Source organism: Pseudorasbora parva, chromosome 1 (genome assembly GCF_024679245.1).
Source record: "Pseudorasbora parva isolate DD20220531a chromosome 1, ASM2467924v1, whole genome shotgun sequence".
NCBI classification, from domain to species: domain Eukaryota; kingdom Metazoa; phylum Chordata; class Actinopteri; order Cypriniformes; family Gobionidae; genus Pseudorasbora; species Pseudorasbora parva.
The window spans coordinates 36,687,354-36,709,543 of record NC_090172.1 but is presented as its reverse complement, the minus strand read 5'-3'; the positions used below and the strand labels follow the sequence as shown (position 1 = coordinate 36,709,543).

General features: G+C 37.5%; 1 protein-coding gene across 3 annotated transcripts in view; it reads left to right on the top strand.

Annotated features, from left to right (window-relative positions):
- The window catches only part of cep89 (centrosomal protein 89), a 137,092-nt gene that overhangs the window by 9,856 nt on the left and 105,046 nt on the right, over window positions 1-22,190 (top strand). For 2 of the 3 annotated variants that reach the window (XM_067439813.1, XM_067439818.1), the window contains exons 5-7: window positions 1,042-1,117; window positions 1,298-1,332; window positions 2,194-2,251. In XM_067439813.1, coding sequence (XP_067295914.1) covers window positions 1,042-1,117; window positions 1,298-1,332; window positions 2,194-2,251 — 169 coding nt within the window. The remainder of the gene's footprint in view (window positions 1-1,041; window positions 1,118-1,297; window positions 1,333-2,193; window positions 2,252-22,190) is intronic. The other variant, XM_067439805.1, reaches the window with a different exon arrangement.

Here is a 22,190-nt window from a genome sequence, read left to right as displayed (position 1 = left end):
TAAATATATAAAGGCTTGACATTAAGCATGTTCATGAAATCGTTCATTCACTTGTCCGAGTAAAAAATTTGTTTTTTAAAACTTGTCCGGAAAAAAGTTCGATATTTTTTTAATTTTGCGTGTGTGTGTTGTAACTATAATTTATTCTGAAGCAATATTCTTACCAGTGTTCAATCAGCTTTGACATATTTAAATCTGCATATTTATATAGGTGGAAGCAGGTGGCCGTCTTAATGAGTCAGCCATTGAGTTGTTCATTCAAACGATTATTTCAAACACTGAATCGTTCAGTAACACACTTGTTGCTGTGAGACGCGTTACGGTTCTGCTGTGTGTGAACGATTTTCGCTGCTGAAATCGAACAAAAGCACTCAATATTGTATCTAAAATGTAAGTGACTGTAAGTGAATGTAAATGTAAGTGAATGTTAATTAATTGTTTATGAAACTGTCATATGAAAGCAGTGTCATTTTCAGTCGTGATGGTATTCAGGAAACAGCTTAAACTCTCTAGTGTTGTAATTTCTCCTCGAGAGGCTGCACGACTGTCAACAGCGCGACCTTGTTATCGTCAGTTCATCGTATATTATTATCCACCACTATCGATCGCCACTTACACTAAATTAATGCACAATAATTCATAGTTATTTTTTGGTTTTAATCAGGGTCTTGTTCGTCGGGCAAGTCAAATTCTTTTTCACTTGTCCCTTCAAAAAATCCACTTGTCCTGGACAAGCGTTAATGTCGAGCCCTGTATATATATATATATATATATACAGCTATAGCTCTGTTTCTGTTCTGTTTTCTGTGTTGGTTGATTGTTTGTAGTATTCTATATTTTTACTTGTTATTCATTTTTTGTTGTTATTTTCCCCCCCCCCCCCCCCCCCTTGTTGCACTTTGAGATTCTTCGGAATGAAAAGTGCATTATAAATAAAATCTATTATTATTATTATTATTATATATATATATATATATATATATATATATATATATATATATATATATATATATATATATATATATAAAATATCTTTTTCAGGACGAGACCAATTCAGATGTTGATGAAGAGACAGAAGACTCTGCATTCGATATTGTGTCTCCACTACAGACTGAAGGTTTGGAATAACATGCATTGTTTTCATAAGAAAGTGTATAGTCTCTTATAGCAAGGCTTGTTTATTTCATAAAAAGTACAGATTGGTATTATTGTGAAAAATGTCTTACTCTGGAACGCGTATCATTGACTTTAAAAGCGCTGGCCTAATGGCTATAATTAAAACAATTTTGTGTTTTAGAGGAAATTGGGGTTCAGGAAGAAGCAGCTCAAATGGTAAGAGAACCTCTCATCAGATCATCTACAATAAAAGGCTGAAGTCATTATTTTGATTATGTAAATTTAGAGTTCAAAGCTCATTTTCTAAAGCGGTTGTAGAAATGTCAATTATGTTGAACCCTGGAGTGGTTTACTCTGAACTAAAGGCCATTCTGCCCCAGGGCTCAACAAATTCTCTAAAGACAGGGAAAAAATGACACTGGCATAAAGAGAGAGGTTAAAGGATCTGTTAGAAAGCTCAAGACCGGTTGTTATCTGTGAAGAAGTGTTAATGAAAATCAGACAGGATGAGATAGAGAGTGGGTAGATGTTTAGACTTTGTGCGAAGGTGAACATAAGAGAGAGCTTAATACACACAGCTTAATACACACAGCACAGCTTAATACACACAGCTTAATTCTGACACTAGAGGCAATCACAACAATTCTGATTCACTATTCAGTAATTGGTTCTCTGATTGGACAGCTAATATAACCATGTATTCACATACACACGCATACACCAATTTGGCCATGTGAACCTGTGCTCTGCAAAGTACCGGTATGCATATATGCAAAGCAGATACGTACACATGCACGCTGGCCAGCCACTTACTGTCTATAAATATAACTCCATGTTGTCAGATCAGTATGCTACCATTCCTGTAGGTGCTTGGAGACCTTTACCAGAAGATCTCTAATCTCAACTCTTAATGTGGAAAATTGCTCATTAGTAGAGTTTAACTGCCTCTATTGAGCAAGCACACAGCACTTTTCACTATTGGATATACTTAGTAATTCAGTCTGTTTCAGTCTGTGGTCTTTGATATTCTGCAGTAAGAACCTTTTAATCAGTAAGAACTTCCCTCTGTCTCCATAGCAGCCGTCATTGCTACGACAACCGAGATCGGTCTCCCGTGGGAGCATGGCATCTCCAGGTACTTCCCCTCTCTGCCATACATTATCCATCACAACAGCTGAACTCCACAGCAAACCCCTTCTCAGCAAATCATGTGCAATGTCACCTGTGCCCATTTCAAAGTCTTTTTGTCAGTTCATGTGAAATGTCTCCCCTTTTATAAATCCTCAAAACTTGAAAGAAAAGCATAATTTCAGGTTCATTAAAAAAAAACGCAAATTAAGGACATTGTGAACATCTTATTGATTTTAAATTTATTCAAGCACAGCTTTCAAGACTAAGACAAATTAGGTGGTTACTGTGTGACACATTTGTGAGAGGTAATAATAATAATAATAATAAAAAAGGTAGTAATGCCTGTGCCAATTTAAAAAATGTCTTCTCATTCAGCTTCCCTCATGGGCTTATTGTTGTCAGCAATGAGAGATGAGACTATAACTATAATGACTATGTGGACAGAATTACTTTGACTTTTGATATATTCTCCTCTTCCTCCACGGTAGTAGTTTTGTTTCTTTCTATTGTCCTCAGTGGTGACAGTAAAGAGTTTTTTTAAACCCACTCCTAAAGAAGTTATTGCTAAAGGAAATTGCTATCAGTTGTTTAGGAGTAGATTTAAATATAAGTATGCAGTATGCTGTGTTGTCAACTGGATTATTAGCTGTACAATACATTAACTCTACATTACCTGCCAAATACAAGCTAAATGTTGTGTTTTACAAGTCAATTATTTTTGTTGTGAGCCAGTAATTGGAACTGTTGATTTTGACCAAAAGAAAAATCATACAATGCAACTGATAAACACAGCAGGTGTGTAGGATGCACATTTTTGTCATGTTGGCATTGTCCTTTGACCCATTTGTGCTTTGACCTTTTGTTCTGGTTTACTCAAGTACAATTTAACCATGTGGAACAACTTTCTTGGTGCCTATAATGCTCTGACTAGAAAAGAGCCAGCCAGGTCAGTTAGCCTACTTTTACCTTCCTTTTTTTAAAATTACTTAAAAACGTGTTTTTTTTTTAAGTTTCACTCAAGAGGTCAAGTGGCAGATGAAAGCAAACCAGCTTTAGTCTAGCCTAGAGGATTGCAGGAAGGATGGATTTACCCTCTGAAATAGAGCATGAAACAGCAGGTCTGGGCAGTTGCTGCAAAGTGATCAATGGATAACTGCCAAGCTTTTTATGCACCAGCAGACACAGCTCTGTGTCATCTTTAACACCAACAGAGACTTCAGTGAAGGAAGAATATTTGCTGGAGGATGACCTTGAGTTCTAATCTAGGGCTGAAATGTCAGAAACACAGACAAAATCTTCAATCCGTGTTTGTCATTTTAGAAACCGAAGGCACAAACAGATCAAGGAGAATTCAACTTGATTAGAAGGAGATTAAGGATGATATAGCTCCATTAGGAGTCACAATAAAGAGTTTTCATCTCAATGTGCGATTTTAAGCCTTGTGAGAGTCAATCAATATGTCTTTGGTAAGGATGTTTGACATGATGTAATATATCATGTACTGCAGTGTTTTTTTTAATTCCACCTCCAGTGAGATCTAAATTCTTGGTTTTGATATTGTTCAGGATAGTCTATGGTTAGTGAAGACTTTTTTTTTGTCATTTACTCATATCCCCTCATGTTGTTCCAAACTCTTGAGACTTTTCTTCATGGAAAGAAAAAATAATGTGTAATGTCTTTTATTCATGCCATTTTAGTTGGATCAGAGTGAAATGGTACTGTCCGATTTGTAAATTAATCAGTTAAGTTTAGTATTGTGAACCAGATCAAGTGAATAATCAAGTTCTGATTCAACAGAGCATTGAGTTATGCATATAATTACTGTTCCTAGAATTAGGGGAACGAGGTGGGATATTGTGCTTTTGCATCATCTGCTGAAGACCCCTTTATTCACACCTGAAAGGCCAATGACACTTGATGAAGTGGGCGGGTGTTGTACCTAATTTTTATATGCATAACTTGATTGACTCGGTACAACACATAACTATGGGATATTCACTCACCTAAAGGATTATTAGAAACAACATACTAATTTGACCCCCTTTTGCCTTCAGAACTGCCTAATTCTATGTGGCATTGATTCAACGAGGTGCTGAAAGCATTCTTTAGAAATGTTGTCCCATACTGATAGGATAGCATCTTGCAGTTGATGGAGATTTGTGGGATGCACATCCAGGGCTCGAAGCTCCCGCTCCACCACATCCCAAAGATGCTCTATTGAGCTGAGATCTGGTGACTGTGGGGGCCATTTTAGTACAGTGAACTCATTGTCATGTTCAAGAAACCAATTTGAAATTATTCGAGCTTTGTATGGTACATTATCCTGCTGGAAGTAGTCATCAGAGGATAGGTAAATGGTGGTCATAAAGGGATGGACATGGTCAGAAACAATGCTCAGGTAGGCCGGGGCTTTTAAACAATGCCCAATTGGCACTAAGGGGCCTAAAGTGTGTCAAGAAAACATCTCCCACACCATTACACCACCACCAGCAGCCTGCACTGTGGTAACAAGGCATGATGGATCCATGTTCTCATTCTGTTTACGCCAAATTCTGACTCTACCATCTGAATGCCTCAACAGAAATCGAGACTCATCAGACCAGGCAACATTTTTCCAGTCTTCAACTGTCCAATTTTGGTGAGCTTGTGCAAATTGTAGCCTCTTTTTCCTATTTGTAGTGGAGATGAGTGGTACCCGGTGGGGTCTTCTGCTGTTGTAGCCCATCCGCCTCAAGGTTGTGCGTGTTGTGGCTTCACAAATGTTTTGCTGCATACCTCAGTTGTAACGAGTGGTTATTTCAGTCAAAGTTGCTCTTCTATCAGCTTGATTCAGTCGGCCCATTCTCCTCTGACCTCTAGCATCAACAAGGCATTTTCGCCCACAGGACTGCTGCATACTGGATGTTTTTTCCCTTTTCACACCATACTTTGTAAACCCTAGAAATGGTTGTGTGTGAAAAATCCCAGTAACTGAGCAGATGAACTGTGAAATACTCAGACCGGCCCGTCTGGCAACAACAACCATGCCACGCTCAAATTGCTTAAATCACCTTTCTTTCCCATTCTGACATTCAGTTTGGAGTTCAGGGGGCATATTACAGAAGCAAATCTTAACTTGATTTAGGATTCTTATCCTATCTTACAAAATCTCATCTTTTCTGTAGTTAGGAAAAACAGCTCAATCAAGTTTGGTAATCAACTCTCAGGTCTGTTACCAAGCAACCAACAACTCGCAAACTGCTTCTGAGGTAAACCTAAAATCAAAAAGGAGAAACAACGGCGTGCTTTTAATTCCAGTGCAGAAGAAATTTATATTTTGATCATTTTGAAAAGTTAAAGCCTGTTTTATAAATCGCGTTTTAAAAAAGAAAAGAAAAAAGACAAGAAAACGTTTGATATTCACAAATGTTGGGATCTGTCTCTGAAGTTGCATATGACATTGGTAAGTTATACATATTTCTTACTTGAATAGCATTTGAACGGAATGACGGTATCAAAACCAACTGTAAAGTGTTCATCTAAGTGTGAGCTATGATGCACACCTTTTACATAGTCCGTTCAAACGCTATTAAAGTAAGAAATGTGTACTAAACAAATGTTGTATGTAACTTTAAAGACGGTCCTTAAATTTGTGAATACGTCCACGACTTTATGCCACAGTGGACTGGTAGGTAATGCTCCATGACGGCTCGTTGGGCTCTGTAATGTTGGTCGCAATTTGTCAACTAACTGCAAAATCATGTGTCGTGGGAGTCTGTATAATATTTAACGTTACAAGCATTTTATCATCAATGCACAGCGCTAGCTGGGTCTTCAAAAAGTATCTCCACCATCAAAACATCGCTGCTCTTCATATTATATAATTAATAAATGCAACGCGCTCTCGAAAAAGGATTTGTGTACTGTGATTTTTACCGCTGCACAAACGTCAAGGTTTGAAGTTAGGACACCAGTGGGGTTGTCCTAAAGTTAAAACAGCTTTTAGGATTTTTTGTCGAGTTAGGATGCTTCTGTAATACCCATTTCCTATCCATAGTTAAGATAGGATTATGCATTTAAGAAATGTCATTCTGTAATAGCCTTTGTCCTAAATTCGGTCCTAACTGAAATTGCCATGGTTACCAAACAGATAAGGTAGGATTCTAAAGGTAAAATATTTCTGTAATACGCCCCCAGGAGATTGTCTTGACCAGGACCACACCCCTAAATGTATTGAAGCAACTGCCATGTGATTGGTTGATTAGATAACTGCATTAATAAGAAATTGAACAGGTGTTCCTAATAATCCTTTAGGTGAGTATATATTCACACCCTGCAAAGTTGCTGAATTAAACGTAAGGGACCAGCTCTGCCATATACACTTTTTCAAGGGAGCAATTGCCCCAGGTTACAAAAAGCTCCGGTGAGCACGGACTGATTTTCAATGATGTCTAGCTCCTAAACCAGATAAAACCGGCACGGTGATTCCCAAATGGCATCCGCATGAAAATCTTAAAATATTGCCCATAACGTTTCCATGTCCCTCAACTAACACGTGTTAGGGGCCAAGTGTTTCAGCACCAGAAGAACTACTCCAAAAGTTCTTACATTGCTGTTGACTAATCTCTGTCTGCTTACAGAGTTCTTTGTTCATGTTGGGACTCATTTGTCATCACTACACATGACGGCATAAGGGAATTCCTTTTGTCAACAGAATTCCCAGGAGTTCAGGGCCTGAATGCGCTATTGACATGTCTGCTTAAATGTGTGGCATACTGCAAGCTACTGAGCACCCAGCGCTGACACATAAATAGGAGATCCAGCCATACTACCATCGAGTCCCAGCAGTTGCAGTAATGTAAGAAGAAATCACGGTTGTCTCCCTAGCCGAAACTGAGCCAGAAAGCCATGAACATCCTCTGCCCTCTGTTCATCTCTGAATCTATCTCTAGACCAAGATATAACAGACTGAGATATAACAGCCCCTTTTGAGAATTATCTGGAATCCCAGAGCTCATAAATGGAAATCAAGTGCATATGCTTGTATTACTGCTTGTTCTCTGCTGTCTGCAAATAGGAGCAATTTGCTTAAATAGGCGAACAATCTTATGCTCTGATGGCACTTTGCACATCTTGCAGATATGTATTGCACTGTAGAGACCTAACTTGTAGGCAATCCCCTCAACAGAGACCTCAGAAAATTGTATATGCCCTGGGTGGAATGTGGCATTATGCATTGGGTAAATCCACTCTTTTCTTTCGGAGAAGGAAACTGCTCTTCCTCTTCCTTCATTTTCCTTTGTGGCACCACCTGAATTAAAACTTTGCTGCGGAGAACATGGATTTTCTCTCTCTTTACTAAGGAGGTCCTCTTGGACACCGAAGTTGCAATTACTTTGCTGAAACAGAAGGGGCACACCAAAAAACATAATCAATAGCCCCACTGGAATTGTGGGAAAAAGTCACAGTGTTAGTGCATGTGCATGCCACTGCTCAATGGGGATCCCAAAGGCATTACCTGAGAAACCCAGTGTCCTTTTGCCAGACTGATCTCATGAAATGGTGTATTTATGACATGCCAATTCGTATGCCATTTTGGCGTGCTATCAAGATGCATAACAGCTTTTTAGCGTCTTTATCAACGCCATTTCATTCTTTCCCCTATGCTGCCCCTACCCCTAAACCTACCTACCTATCACACACACACACACACACACACACACACACACACACACACACACACACACACACACACACACACACACACTGCTCCTGCCCCTAAACCTACCTATCACTCACACACACACACACACACACACACACACACACACACACACAACACACAACACACAACACACACACACACACACACACACACACACTGCTCCTGCCCCTAAACCTACCTATCACTCACACACACACACACACACACACACACACACACACACACACACACACACACACACACACACACACACACACACACACACACACACACACACACACACTGCTCCTGCCCCTAAACCTACCCATCACAAGAAACTTTCTGCATTTTTACTTTAAAAAAAACAAACATAATTTAGTATGTTTGTAGATCCATTTACATTGTGGACACACACGCACACAAACATACATAATGGTTAGTTTCGGCATAGACATTCACGCGGAATCACACGGCACAGACATACATAGTTTTAAAGGAACTTAGATGGGAAGGAAGGAGGCGGGAACTGGCGAACGTTCAAAACTCTTTTAATGCAAAAATAAATAAACAAAACGAAAGTAAAACCGCGGGCAGCCCCTCACGGACGACTACCCGCAAATACCCACTAAATAAAACGTGGGCAGCCCCTCACGGACGACTGCCCACATAAACATAATAAAACATAAACAAAACTCAACATAAAGTCCAGGCCTGGTCCTCTCTCGTCTTCCGCAGCCCTTGCTCCTCCTTTTATGCTCCTGTCACATGGCCGCGAGACGAGACCGGTGTGCCATGCAGCTGGCACTCGTCAACACTAATCACCGGCCCGCTCTCGCGGTCCCTCGCCCCGCTGCCTGTCACACCACACACGCTACTTGGCTTTAGAAAGTGGCGTGTATGTTTACACAAAGTCATGATATGTTGCTTTTGCAGACATCGCTGTATACTCTGTTGGTATATGGCCAGACTATGAGGTAGGGCTGGGCGATATGGAGCAAAAAATATATCTCGATATATTTTGCTATATCTCGATATACGATATATATCTCGATATCTTTACAGGAAAAATAACCCCCTAAAAACTACAGCAAAAACAAATATGCCAAATACCACAAATTCTTTTCTTTTTTTATTGAAGTGCAAAGAGGTAGTCAGTTCATGTAGGAACAAAGTGCTTTTGCGACATTTAAAAAAAAAAACTCCCTGATTACATAAATAATGATAATTTAACTGTAAAAGAAAATAAATAATATTGCCTTCTTTTCATTTATTTCATGCTTTCAAAAGATGAATCAAAGACTCCCTTTTTTACACTTAACAGTAAAACAGTAAGCATTTTGCAGTAAGATGGGGGCATGACTGAGATATAAATATACTGATTTTGTCATAACACCATTTCCTGTTAATTTTTTTTATCAAAATTCAAACAGTGATGTTTGTCATGAGTTTGACCAAATTCAAACTCATCATGCGGATCATGCAGGCTACACATGAGCTGAATTTCACTTCTTTTCCAGTTACAGAACGAAATATGAATGTCAGAAGGTAAGCTATATATAATAATATGATACAGTAGCCTACAACTGACAGAAGAGCACCGCGTGTCTCAGGACACCCGGGATGTCGCGTTTTTCCCTCTTGGTTAAAACGTGAATAGACCTGTTCATCATAATCCCGTGATAAAGCTGACAAAATAGTAATGATATTGCAATACTTTTTAAATGTTTTCAAATGATATGCGATCATTTTGACATTTTAACCGAAAACCATGCGATCAGTTAGACACAGATCATAAACTGGCATGATTGCGACTGAGAGTGCGTCTCGCACCAGTGTCAATCACCTGACTGTGGGTGAAACGTGCGATTTGAACTATGATGAACATTAATATTTCTTTATAAATTTTAGCAAGCAGTTGTGTTAGAAGGAAAACATGGTCTCTTAACTGAGTCCTGAACAACGCGCGCGCTTCTCAACATGATAACTAATCCTAACCTGGTTGCGGACGCCGCCGTGTGCACTGAGACGACACGCGAGGGGAGGGGGAACAAAAGCAATGAGGCGGGAGGCGCGCGAGCGGGAGCGAGCACAGCACAAGGAAGGCAAACAAGCGAAGTGGCGGAATCAGAATTAAATATAAACAATATATCGATATATACGATATGTCCAAATCCATATCGAGTTGAAAAAATATCTCGATATATTTTAAATATCGAGATATCGCCCACCCCTACTATGAGGCTAGCAGTTCTAATGCATCTTGATTTTGAAAAATCAAGATGCATTAGAACAGGAGTTAAACAGAACTCCAAGCTTCTCTGTATCAGGACAGGCCACTCTGGGGGGCCATGATCTGCCCTGCTTGAAAAAAGATATAATCAGAGTATTCATGCGAGTATCCAGAGTATCCAGCGAGACAGAATGAACTCTCTATGGCCTTCAAAGATGGCAATCACCGCATCTGGATTAGCACCCAGAGACGAAGAACAATTGAGCTGCCGGCAGTGCACATGCTTTGGGGTTGGAGGGATTCAGCCTAGCGTGGACAATTACAAACACACTGGACAGTGCTCGTGCCATAGGACAAGGGCAAGAACTCATGTTCAGATATTTCTCATGAAAAAGTTTATTATACATTTGTTAAATGTGCTGAATTCAAGCTAAAAACTCTTTTATGCCTTTGCCTTCAACTGGAGTCACCACTGTGGGTTTTGTTGTGACTGTGGCGTTTCAACATTTTGTCCAAGTAAAGCGTATTAGCCCTTCATTATCAAAGCTGAACTTGTGCTAAAAGCTTCCTGTCTCTGCCATGCTTTCAACAAGAATCACCACAATGGGCTTTTTTATTTGCAAAAATGTTGTGTGATGGTGTTCTAGCAGCATGGTAAAGAGCTGAAGAACAAAGGGAATGATGCATGTGACTGCATTTACATTCTGTGGGCAGGTGGTCCCGCCCACTTCGTCATGCGCCATTTGCCTTTCAGGCATAAATAAAGTTGTTGTAAAGTTGTATCGCGCAAGAGTGCGATATCCCTTAGTCATGTCGTTGTACAGAGTGAACTGAATAAATGAATGTGCTAATGAGCGCTTGAGTGAATGTTACAAATTTAGTGAATAATGAATTTTGTTGTTTGTCACACAGGTTTATTATATGACTTTACAAAATTGACTTGGAAAATTGTACTCAAACCCACTTTTCTGATGCGTTAGGGTTCTTTTGTATCTTATTGAAGGTTCATTCTTGAAAGCTCTAGAGTAGACTCTATTACTTTTAATTGTGTATATATAAAATTACCTCCACATTCTTCAAAATTTCTTCATGAAAGAATTTACCATATTGTTTCGAATATAAGAAAACATTTTTTTTCTTGGAAATACATCTGAATAAATGTTGTTGTCTTATATTCTGTGTCCAAACATTACATTTCAGTAATACTTCCGCAATGATAGGAGCAACAAATGTAAAATGAGTATTTCCCCCAGGACTTTTAAACGCTGCAAAGTCATCGAACAGCTCTCATTAAGCAGCCAAGAAATACGGTATGTCTAATGTTAGAAGATGGCGAGCCCAATAAGACAGTTTTAATGGTAGCAGTCAAAAAAAAAAAAGCTTACAGCGGTCCTTGAAGCAACTGCTTCGAAGAAACTGAAAGATAAGTGTGTCAGCACTTAGCCGGAAAAAGAAACGAGGGGTTGCCCATAACCAGAGCTGTCATCCAAATAAAAGCAGTGGAAATCTCCAAAGAACTGAACATACCCGCCAGCAAGGCCCATCATTTCTTATTTCAGCTAAGTACTGACGCACTTGCCTGTCAATATCCTCGAAGCAGCTGATTTGATGTGGCGTAAGTATTATGTGGCGTAATGGATTAGCACTTGCCCTCCGACTTTAGCTCTATGTGATCGGCCTAAGGTAAGAACTTTCATATCCCCTGGATCAGATAGGCAATGCAGATCAAACAACTATGTTTTTGACATGCCAGCATCTGGCACTGAAAATAGGTGATAGTTCAGTCATAGTTAAATCTACTATTTCAATGGTAGCGATGTCATAAAGGATTTATTTCAGAATATAATTGCTGTTGGTACATTTTACCAGTGTTTACAAAAATGTAAATACAAACATTTAAATTTTAAACATAATTTTACACAAAAAAAATGCAATATGAAAATACTTTTAAATAAAGTATTTTCTCTTTATTTAAAGAAAATACTTATTTAAAGGGGGGGTTGTCTTGGGATGGCAGTGGCTCAGTGGTCCATGTAGGTTGTCTACAAACCGGAAATGTTGGTGGTTCGATCCCCGGTTCCACCCGACCAAGTGTCGAGGTGTCCATGAGCAAAACACCTAACCCCAGCTGCTCTCGACGGGCTGGATGGCGCCTTACATGACTGACATCGCCATTGGTGTATGAATGGGTGAATGTGAGGCAAAAATGTTAAGCGCTTTGGATGGCCATAGGTCTGTTAAAAGCGCTATATAAATTCAGTCCATTTACCATTTATATTCAGGGTCATCTTATATTCGGAACAATACAGTAATACAGGTTTAGAGCTACATGAGGGTAAGTTATTAATGTCTGAGTGAATTCCTTTAACAGAAAAGGACCTTGTGTTTGAGAAACGTCAACATCCATAGGTACAGTCACAGTGGATATTTGAAGGATGGAGAATGATTTAAGTGGGATAGACCTGACTGCATGTGTTAATTGTTAATTGTGGAATGTATCTGCACATTGTTCTCTAACACTGTTTCATTTTTATAAAATACAAGTGGAAAACTTGTAGACAACTTGTAGTGGAGCAGCAAGAGAGTTCAGAGACACACTATATGATGCACTACATCAGGTTTAAGTGGGTACTGTTTGTAAGTACTTTGTAGTCCGAGGAAGTGGTTGAAGCAGGTGAGAATCCATAGAGAATTTCACTGAAGCTATCTGTGAATGGGTAATAGGAAGGTGTTAGACTATGGGTGTGAGAATCAGAAGTAATCAGCCAAATGAAGGGTATAAGAGCAAGCTTAAGGGAGAAGCAACTGATACAATACGAGGTTGGTTGCCAGCCATGTGTTTTTTGGCAGACAAATGTATATGAAAGATTAATTGTACAAGGAGATTTTGAAGTAAACTGGACTTGAGTACTGGAAAGGTTTATAGACATCGGCAAATAACAGAAGAACACTGTCTTTAGAAAATAGGCTAAATAGTAGGCTAAGATTGCTTTGAGCTTATTGAAGAGGACCTATTATGCCCCTTTTTCCATATTAATCTCAGCTGTCCCCTAGGACTGGGATGGTTACCGTTTTACCACAATACCGTGGTCACGTGATGCCTACCGCGGGTCTGAGATCATCACCGCAAAAAAAAAGAAAAAAGTTTACATTCCAGCCAAACTAGCATGTTCACTTTATCGTGATTTTTTTATTTGTATAAAAATATATAATTTACTATAGGCTACTCTGTATTTGATCTCTTTACATAAATACTATTTTCTACTTAAAAACTAAATTTTGTTATTTTACTAACCCAAATAAGGACTCATCCGCAGTAGGTTACACGTTAGGGGAAAAAGCAGCTTGCTTCTACTTACAAGGAGTTGTACTTTTTATTTTTATATTTCCTTTCATACTATTTTCAACTTAAAACTATAATTTTTAACTATAATATTGACCCAGTGTTTTGTATATGAATGCTGTTTTATGTGATTTTTACCACAGGGGTGAAGCACAAAGCTTTGTTTACAAGGGAAATAAATTCGCAGAATTTGCAGCCATGAAGTTTTCCATGTAAATTTTCATTGCAGCCATGAAAACATAGGCTATGGATTCGTGCCGCATGAGGGAGGCTAAAACCAATTTAAGATTTGCCAACTTTTTAATTCTGTTTTGCGATCTGGTCATCCAAAATTCTGATGAAATTTAACGAAAGGCCTAACGTTAATCCATTTGATCCCATGGGACCTCTCGTTTCTTTTCCCAAATCTTCACTCGCGTCGCACTCATTTTCGCAGGGAATTAAACGTTTATTCCTTTTGTTTGCTAAAGTCTTTTTTATACCCATTCACATTTTTTACTGTGATAAAGTAGAAAAACTTTGTCATGGCCCCCCAGAGTGGCCTGTCCTGATACAGAGAAGCTTGGAGTTCTGTTTTAATCCTGTACACTGTGGTGAGATCACACCTGCCAATTAATCCAGATTGGGTAGAAATTTTATTTAAAACAGTTTGTGCTTGTTATTAGACTTGAGGGGTGTCAAGTTTATTTGAATAGCGCAGTTCACACGCAGCAATTTTGCTTTCTTTTTCTCTAGCAGTGCATAATCAAACATAGCCTAAAAGTCTTGACCTTGTGGAAGATAAAGTTCGCTCTTCAGACGTTTTACAACAAGTGTTGCTTTGCAACATCAGGAGAAAACATGAAGACAAAGATATTCGAGACGGTGTCTATTCAGCTCGTGTCCTACATTCATCTTAAAGCGCAGACCGCCATGACGCATCTTTGCGGGGCAATAGGCAATAAAACAAATATTTTTTAAACAAATATTTCATTTTATTATATTGTTAAGATTACCATTATCTACGTATAATTATTTCAATATTTCACAGGCAGAAAATAAACACGCATGCTTATGAAATGGCAGTTGAAAATGGATATTTTATTATTTTTAAATGTAGGCTATATATATATATATATATATATATATATATATATATATATATATATATATATATATATATATATATATATATATATATATATATATATATATATATATATATATATATATCCTGCGGAGGAGCACAGTCCCTGCGTGATCCGCCATAGACATAAACAGAGAGAAGCAGCTCCGGCTGCAATGTTCTTCCGCTAGATGCATGCAGTTCTGTTTATTAACCACAAGAGTGCAAAAAGTTATGGACTGCAGCTTTAAGTTTATGGACCTGTGGCTATGACAGCAAGTCCAGGATGAGCGTTGAAGGACCAAACAATCCAACATTATGTCAACTTGTCAACAATCAAATCCAGCTAACTGAGTTAGCGACGTAAGAAGAACAGATCCCAGATACTTATAGATCCCAGATATCTAAAGACACCAACCTCCGTTTACAATCATTAATTGAGTATTGTGAAACAAAGAAAAAAGGTGTCATAATATTCTGATGCATATTTTGTGATTTAAAGGGGACAGCAAGCCATACTGTATGTAGTCTAGAGTCTGTTCACCTTATTTTATCACAGAACTTCAATAATACAATACAAACAACATCACTTTAAACATCATTAGAATTTTTAGACAACTAAATCCTATTTTGGGAGGATTAAAGGTTTGGGGAAAAGTTTAAAAAAATGATACACTTACTTTACAATGCAATCATTAATAAATAGATCAATTTCAAGTTGTTTAAATAAAGGACATTTTTTATAAATCTTAAATGAGTTATATCCTCCATGCTTTAGTGCAATGATTGGATAGCATTATACTGTAGACAAAAATGGGTGGTTAATCATAATAAATATTGCAAAATAAACAAATTGATTTTAAAAATAACATTATTCCTCTGGCAGTAACTTGAGCTGTGTGCTGCTCGTTAATCTCATGACTGGCAGCACCGGCAGCGCTGACAATAGCGTCTCTCAGATAATGTCAGGCTACACATTAAAATGAAAAATGACATACACAGTAGGGTATTATGCAAGTCTAATTAAACCATTTTAAATATTTATATTTATTTTTTTATAAAAATATACTGAACTAAATTAGTTGAATTTTCTTCTCAAAACTGGTGTCCGTCTATTCACTAGCCTGAATATTACTATTCACTAGCCTGAATTATACTAGCCTATTCACTCAATTCTAGTCAGAATATGAGTCTGAAACTGCTCTATTGGGCTGTGATTATGGGGTATGTTTCAACCGAACCAGGAAAGACCTCAATTGGATAGACCTACAACCAATCAGAGCAACGAAGTGACACCATGTCAAATGTCAACATAGTTCAACTGCACTGTGTTGCCAAGTCCGCGTTTTTTTCGCATGTTTTCTATGTCTGCAGGTTGAAGCGACTATTATGTGATATATAGACCCATGAGTTTGAATTTTAGCAGGCAACCTTGCCAAAATAACACACATTTTACCCCCAAACGCCATTTTCCCCCCGGAGAACCCCCCTAGTAGTTGGCGGGTTTTGTTGTAAAAACTTGGCAATCCCGTTTGCACGCATGCTGAAATCAGGCTGTAATACACAATCTTTGCCGGTGTTGTAAAAAATAAAATTATTTAATGATACACAGAGTACTTATTCAACATGATCATCATTTCTGAGAGAAATTGTGATGGTGAATGCATACACAAGGAAGCTCTTTAGGATTCCGTTTAGGATTCAAACAAATATAATCCAAGCCCCTTCGATGACGTGCATGATTACGTTACTGTTGATCATCTGTCCGTCATCGTCTAAAGCCCGCCCTGATGATTTCATTGGTCCGAACAATTTATGTTCGGAGATAATTACTCCTCTATGGAGCAAGGCCAGACCGAACTGGCCGACCTAAAAAATTGTGGGCGTGACTAAGTTCGACTGGCATCCAGGCTATCTATTGACAATAATGCAGGCAGAATTTTTTTTATGCTACTAATCAGAGTTGGATGTGATGACGCAGACTGTGATAAAGGCCTATAGGGCTTTTCACACAGTGCTTAACCCCAGGTTGTCATTGTTCTAAACCCCAATTTTAACCCCGTGTGAAGAAGAAACATTTCACACTTATAATGTGACCCGAGGCTATGAAACTTATGCAGTGCTAACTCTACATTGCAGTGACAAGCGTGTGCAATGAGAAACAAATCAGCGTTAGAATGTTACGGATAGATGCTTAGCAATAAACAGTCAATTACATGCCTCTTATTCACATGCCATGTATAGTCACTGAAACACAGCATGTTGTAAAAACAGTAGGTTATGTTTCAGCGTTTGAGGGGAAAATTAAAATGGTGACCGAAAATGCGACAGTTGGAGTGAAGAAAAGTTTAATTCTTTATAGTCTGAAAAGTCCAAGTAAAAAGTCATTATAATCTTGTGGTTATAGTTGGCAATGTATAATAATGAGGATGCGTATGGAGGACCAACCCTGCACAAATTAAAAATAAATAAATGAATGAATGAATAAGTAAATAAATGACTAAATAAATAAATATACACATATGTAAATTAATAAAAACATAAATAGATAAATAAATGTGATAATAGGAAAATAAATAACAGAATAAACGACTTGATAAAATAAATATGATTAATTTTTAATCAAATACAATTTTGTATTATCTTTCCCTTAATTTATTATTTTCTGCTTTTATAAAAATATATCTTTTTAACTTTTATTTATTTGTTAATTAAATTTAACATTTATTTTGATATTTATTTTTACATTTATTTTTATATTTATGCGTTCATTTATTTTTTACATTTATTTTTCCCTCATGTATTTATTGATCGATTCATTTCTTTTTCTTTTTCGTGTGCAACATGTAAATGAGGAGGGCGGTCCTCGGCTAAACTCCAAACACATCTTCCCTTTTTAAGAATGACTTCAGTGCCGTTCTTTGTTCTTTTCTCAGAGAAAAGCTTAACTCCAAGTCTTCCAGAGTCGCGGTCAGAGCTGATTCGAAAGACCGCAGTTCGCCAGTTTCTGTGTTTACTAAGCACACAAACGCAACTCCACCGTCGTCATTATGGCCCCGCCCGCCGACTCTATACACAATGTGATTGGCCCTTCCAGGAATACAGCTCAGAAGGGTATTGAGAGTTCCTAGACGACACTTGCGGGCAGATTAAATTTGCTGCCGCTAGGGTGCGTCTAGATTTCTAGGCTAGCAAAACACTGTATGTCCCAGCACATTCAAAACCCGTGAGTCAGATGGTAGTAAGGTGGGACGACCATCGCACTTTCTTCTGATAAGTACCATTGAAACGTATCTCTCAATGGGTCAAACTGCTGGAAACATCGATAAGTTTGTTTAGTGAAAGAACTATGCGGCCGTCATTTACTGACAACTCTCCTCAGCTGGTCTGATTCTGCGTGCGTGAGCTTCATAAGCTGTGGTGAGCTCTTAGCCAATGATGTGCTGAAGCTACACAAGGACCGCCCTCCTCATTTCTATGTTGCACACGAAAAAAGAAATGAATCAATCGATCAATAAAAGTAAAAATAAATACATGAGGGAAAAATAAATGTAAAAAATAAATGAACGCATAAATATAAAAATAAATGTTAAATTTAATGAACAAATAAATAAAATTTAAAAAGATATTTTAATTTTTTATAAAAGCAGAAAATAATAAATTAAGGGAAAGATAATACAAGATTGTATTTGATTAAAAATGAATCTTATTTATTTTATCAAGTCTTTTATTCTGTTATTTATTTTCCTATTATCACATTTACTTATCTATTTATGTTTTTATTAATTTACATATGTGTATATTTATTTATTTATACATTTATTTACTTATTCATTCATTCATTCATTTATTTATTTTTAATTTGTGCAGGGTTGGTCCTCCATAGATGCGCAATGCTAGAGCCTTTATATAAACAGGACAGGTCATGTGTTGTTCATCCGATCAATGACACTGACAATGCACATGCAAATATTTGACTGTTAACCGAAGGTTTTAGGAGTGTACAGTGTAAAAAGGCAGTTTATGAACAAAGGATTATTGACCCCAGGTAAATTATGAGCTATGTGAAGCAAGATAACCCAGTGTTCCATTCACTCTGGGTTTAGGATGACCCAGGGTTAACTATTGTGAAAAGCATGAAGAGCCCTTATCTGTGGACCGGGCTATTATATTTCTGTTCAGTAAATATATGAATATGCCTGAGAATTCCTTGACCAAAAAATAAAATATATACACTACTGTCCAGACTGCCAAAGCATTTAACAGCAGCATTCAAGTAAGAAATATATTCTTATTAAAGCTTCTAAAGTTATTCAATCAAGAGCAGTGAGTTATTTTTCTGTTTTTCTTCTGTTGTTTGATTCAAATTAACAGCATATTTATGAGTAGGCACTGTATGTACACTGCTTCCAGTTTAATACACAAATCTAATATACGCATGCAATTTCTGCCCCTGCTGTTTTTTGTTCACAGACATAAGCGACTGTGTTTATGTGAACTTTTTACTTAACCTTGTGTGTATTTAACAGTTTAAGTGCAATAGGACATGAAAGAGAACTTAGTTTAATACACAAGGGACGCGCCGTCTGACATCCAGCTTTCTGTGCATGTGCTTAGGATCTGAGTGCTCAGAAAACCATGTATCAATAGTTTAGACTTGTATGGCTTTAAAATACATGTAAACATTAAACTTTCATGATGATGAACTGTAATAGAGACAGAGTGTATTTAGGCTATTCCCACACTGGGCGGGGGAAACAATCCAACGCTCTCCATTGACTTTGTATTGCGCAAAGCGGGCACCTTGCCTCTTGTCTACAAGGTGAACAGCAAACAAGCTCAAAAACACATAACTAAGCTGTCGACCCCCCCCCCCCCCCCCCAAAAAAAAAAAAACTTAAAAAAAAAAACGAGTGTTTAAGGAGAAAAGTGGATACAGGCAATAAGACGTGAATGGGTCAATTTTGAGATCCTGACACTCAGTATGCCTATGTGTGCAGTAAACATTTTGGTCAAATATCCACATGTCAGTTTTATATATTATATTTCCTTTCGCTGACTATGTTCCCCCTCCAGTGGGTGTAGTTTTCAGTTTAATATAACATCACGCTCTGTCTCTATTGCATGTATGCACTTTTATGTCTTTAAACGCTTGTTTTTTGGGTCAACAGCTTATAAAAACTTCTGGGTTTTTGGTTCTGTTTTTTTTTTTGTGTGGTGAAATTAAGAGTTTTTATCTCCAAAAGATTTAGAGACTGTAATCCACGCCTTCATAACATCACGTCTGGACTGCTGTAATCCTCTGTACTGTGGCCTCACTGGCCTGCCTCAAACTTCAATCTCTCACCAGCAAATTATTCAGAATGCTGCAACGAGACTTCTTACCTGCACATACCTGCAAACTAGTCACTTTTTGGCAAAATTCGCCATTTTGAATAAAAATATGTAATTTATGTGATTTTCTGTAGAGCCGATGACTTTTCTTTCGGGGGGGATGGGTGGGTAAAGTTGAATGCATTGTTAACTTCACAATAATAATTGGAAATGTGCTATTTTCCTATAGACTGCGACTTTAATGCGCCTGCATAGCATTTCGAGAAGGCAGCATTTGAAAAAATGCTGCGCATCAAAAAAGCTGACCGATTCCCATCTTTATGAAAAATGAATCCGTTGAAAGTGACGCGATTATCCAATACAAGTAGAGCACATGGAGACTGGGGGAAGTCTCTCGCGGGTCGTTTGTTTTTCATTCCTCGCTGGCTCAAAATCATGGCCATAGTGGTAAACTTAAGGAAAGCCCATAAACGCACAAATGAGGGGAAGCATCACAACATCGTGCTTCAGTCATGTTACAAAAGTATGGGGTCACTATTCTGCCACAATTCTGCACGCGCAAGATCATATTTTGAGCGCGCAAAAGGGCAAGTTTTGCCGAGAAATGTTTGTCTCGCAAATAAGAAAGTATTTAGAGCGAACGAAAATCAATTTTGCATTTCAAATAAGCTTATTTGGATGTTCGCTAACGTTATATTTCATATGTGCAACGTCTCGTTTGCTTGCGCTATGAAACCCGTTCTGACTGCTCGATGGCTCGTTTGCTCCCCAGCAAACACAAAACGTTTTTACAACTTTCACAACGTTGTATTTTGGTTGCAATTAGGTAATGTTGTAGTACAATGTTGTGAAAATACCAACCTGGGAGGTTTTCTTTAAGTAGTCAAAAAAACGTAAATATCACGTTTGTCTACTACGAAAACAAAACTAGACCAAACTACAACCTTTGGTAGACGTTTTATTCAGGTGTTAAAATAACATAATCTGAACGTTGGAATAAAACGTTTTAAAAACATCATGACAGTAGCTACCAAAATACATATGCCGAACCTCCAATGCTATGTTCTGTTTGTGAAAAATATACAAACATTTTTTGTATATTTTTCACAAACAGAACTTGACAGTAACATTTTAACATCAACGATTTGATCGAGTAACAGATGAGGCTGATCAACAGAACTCAAGCTCAACGTTACAATATGACATAATTCCAGCCAATCAGATATGAGACTGCTAAATTCTGCTAAATACATATGCAAATATAACAATAAGTGAAAATCTTGGGTGTGTAACCCACAAAGTAGTGTATGGGGTCAAACCCAAGATCTTCACTTAATGTTATATTTGCAATTGTTACCCACATAACAATTTTATTTTTATTTTTTTATATTTATTTTTGCAATGAGGAAGAACAAGCCTGCATTCCAATGTGCACAATATACATCCTAAATAGTATGTAAAATGAGTAATCCAATCTTTTTAGCACAATCAAATTATTATTATTTTTCAAAGAACATATTTCGTAAATGTTTTTGTTGTTGTTGTTTTTTTTAATATATTTATAAATTCAAGGATATGAAGTATATTTATTATTATTTTACTGTCTTTACATTGCATTTCTATGTTTATTTGATGGCTTCAACTTTTTAAATATTCTGAGGCCATATTTGTTCACACTTCATTAATTAATTAGGGGAAAAGTCTGTCCATTTTTATTTCCGAAACTGTGTAACCATGGAGACCATAAATAACTTAAAAATAACTTAAAGATCAGTAAGAAGAACTATTATCGATACAATTTGATATTAATTTAGTAAAAAATAAGATAGTTTGTTTTTTTGCCAAATGGTAGAGATTTGAAATTGGAAATAAATGTCAAAGACTTTATAACAGTGTTAAATTTGATTTTCCATGTATATTTCCACCATGTATATTTCCTTGTCTGCTGTAGAGTAATGCAGGGAGTCTTGTGAGAGGTTGTTAAGTCAGCCTATCAGAATTTACCCTCTCAAATTGTGAAATTTGTGACAATGCCCAGTGCTATAGTGTAAATGTTTTTTACTTGAAGCAAATGTTACTTTTTAGACCCACCTTTATTTTCTTGTCAGAGTGCACCAAAATGCTTCGTTTACATGTTAAAAACACAACGATTTTCTACTGGGAGGCAATGCCCCCAGATCCCGCTAAAAGTACTTAATTAGGAAACGTGAACTTTTTCACCACTTGTCAGTTTGCAGGTATGCATTTT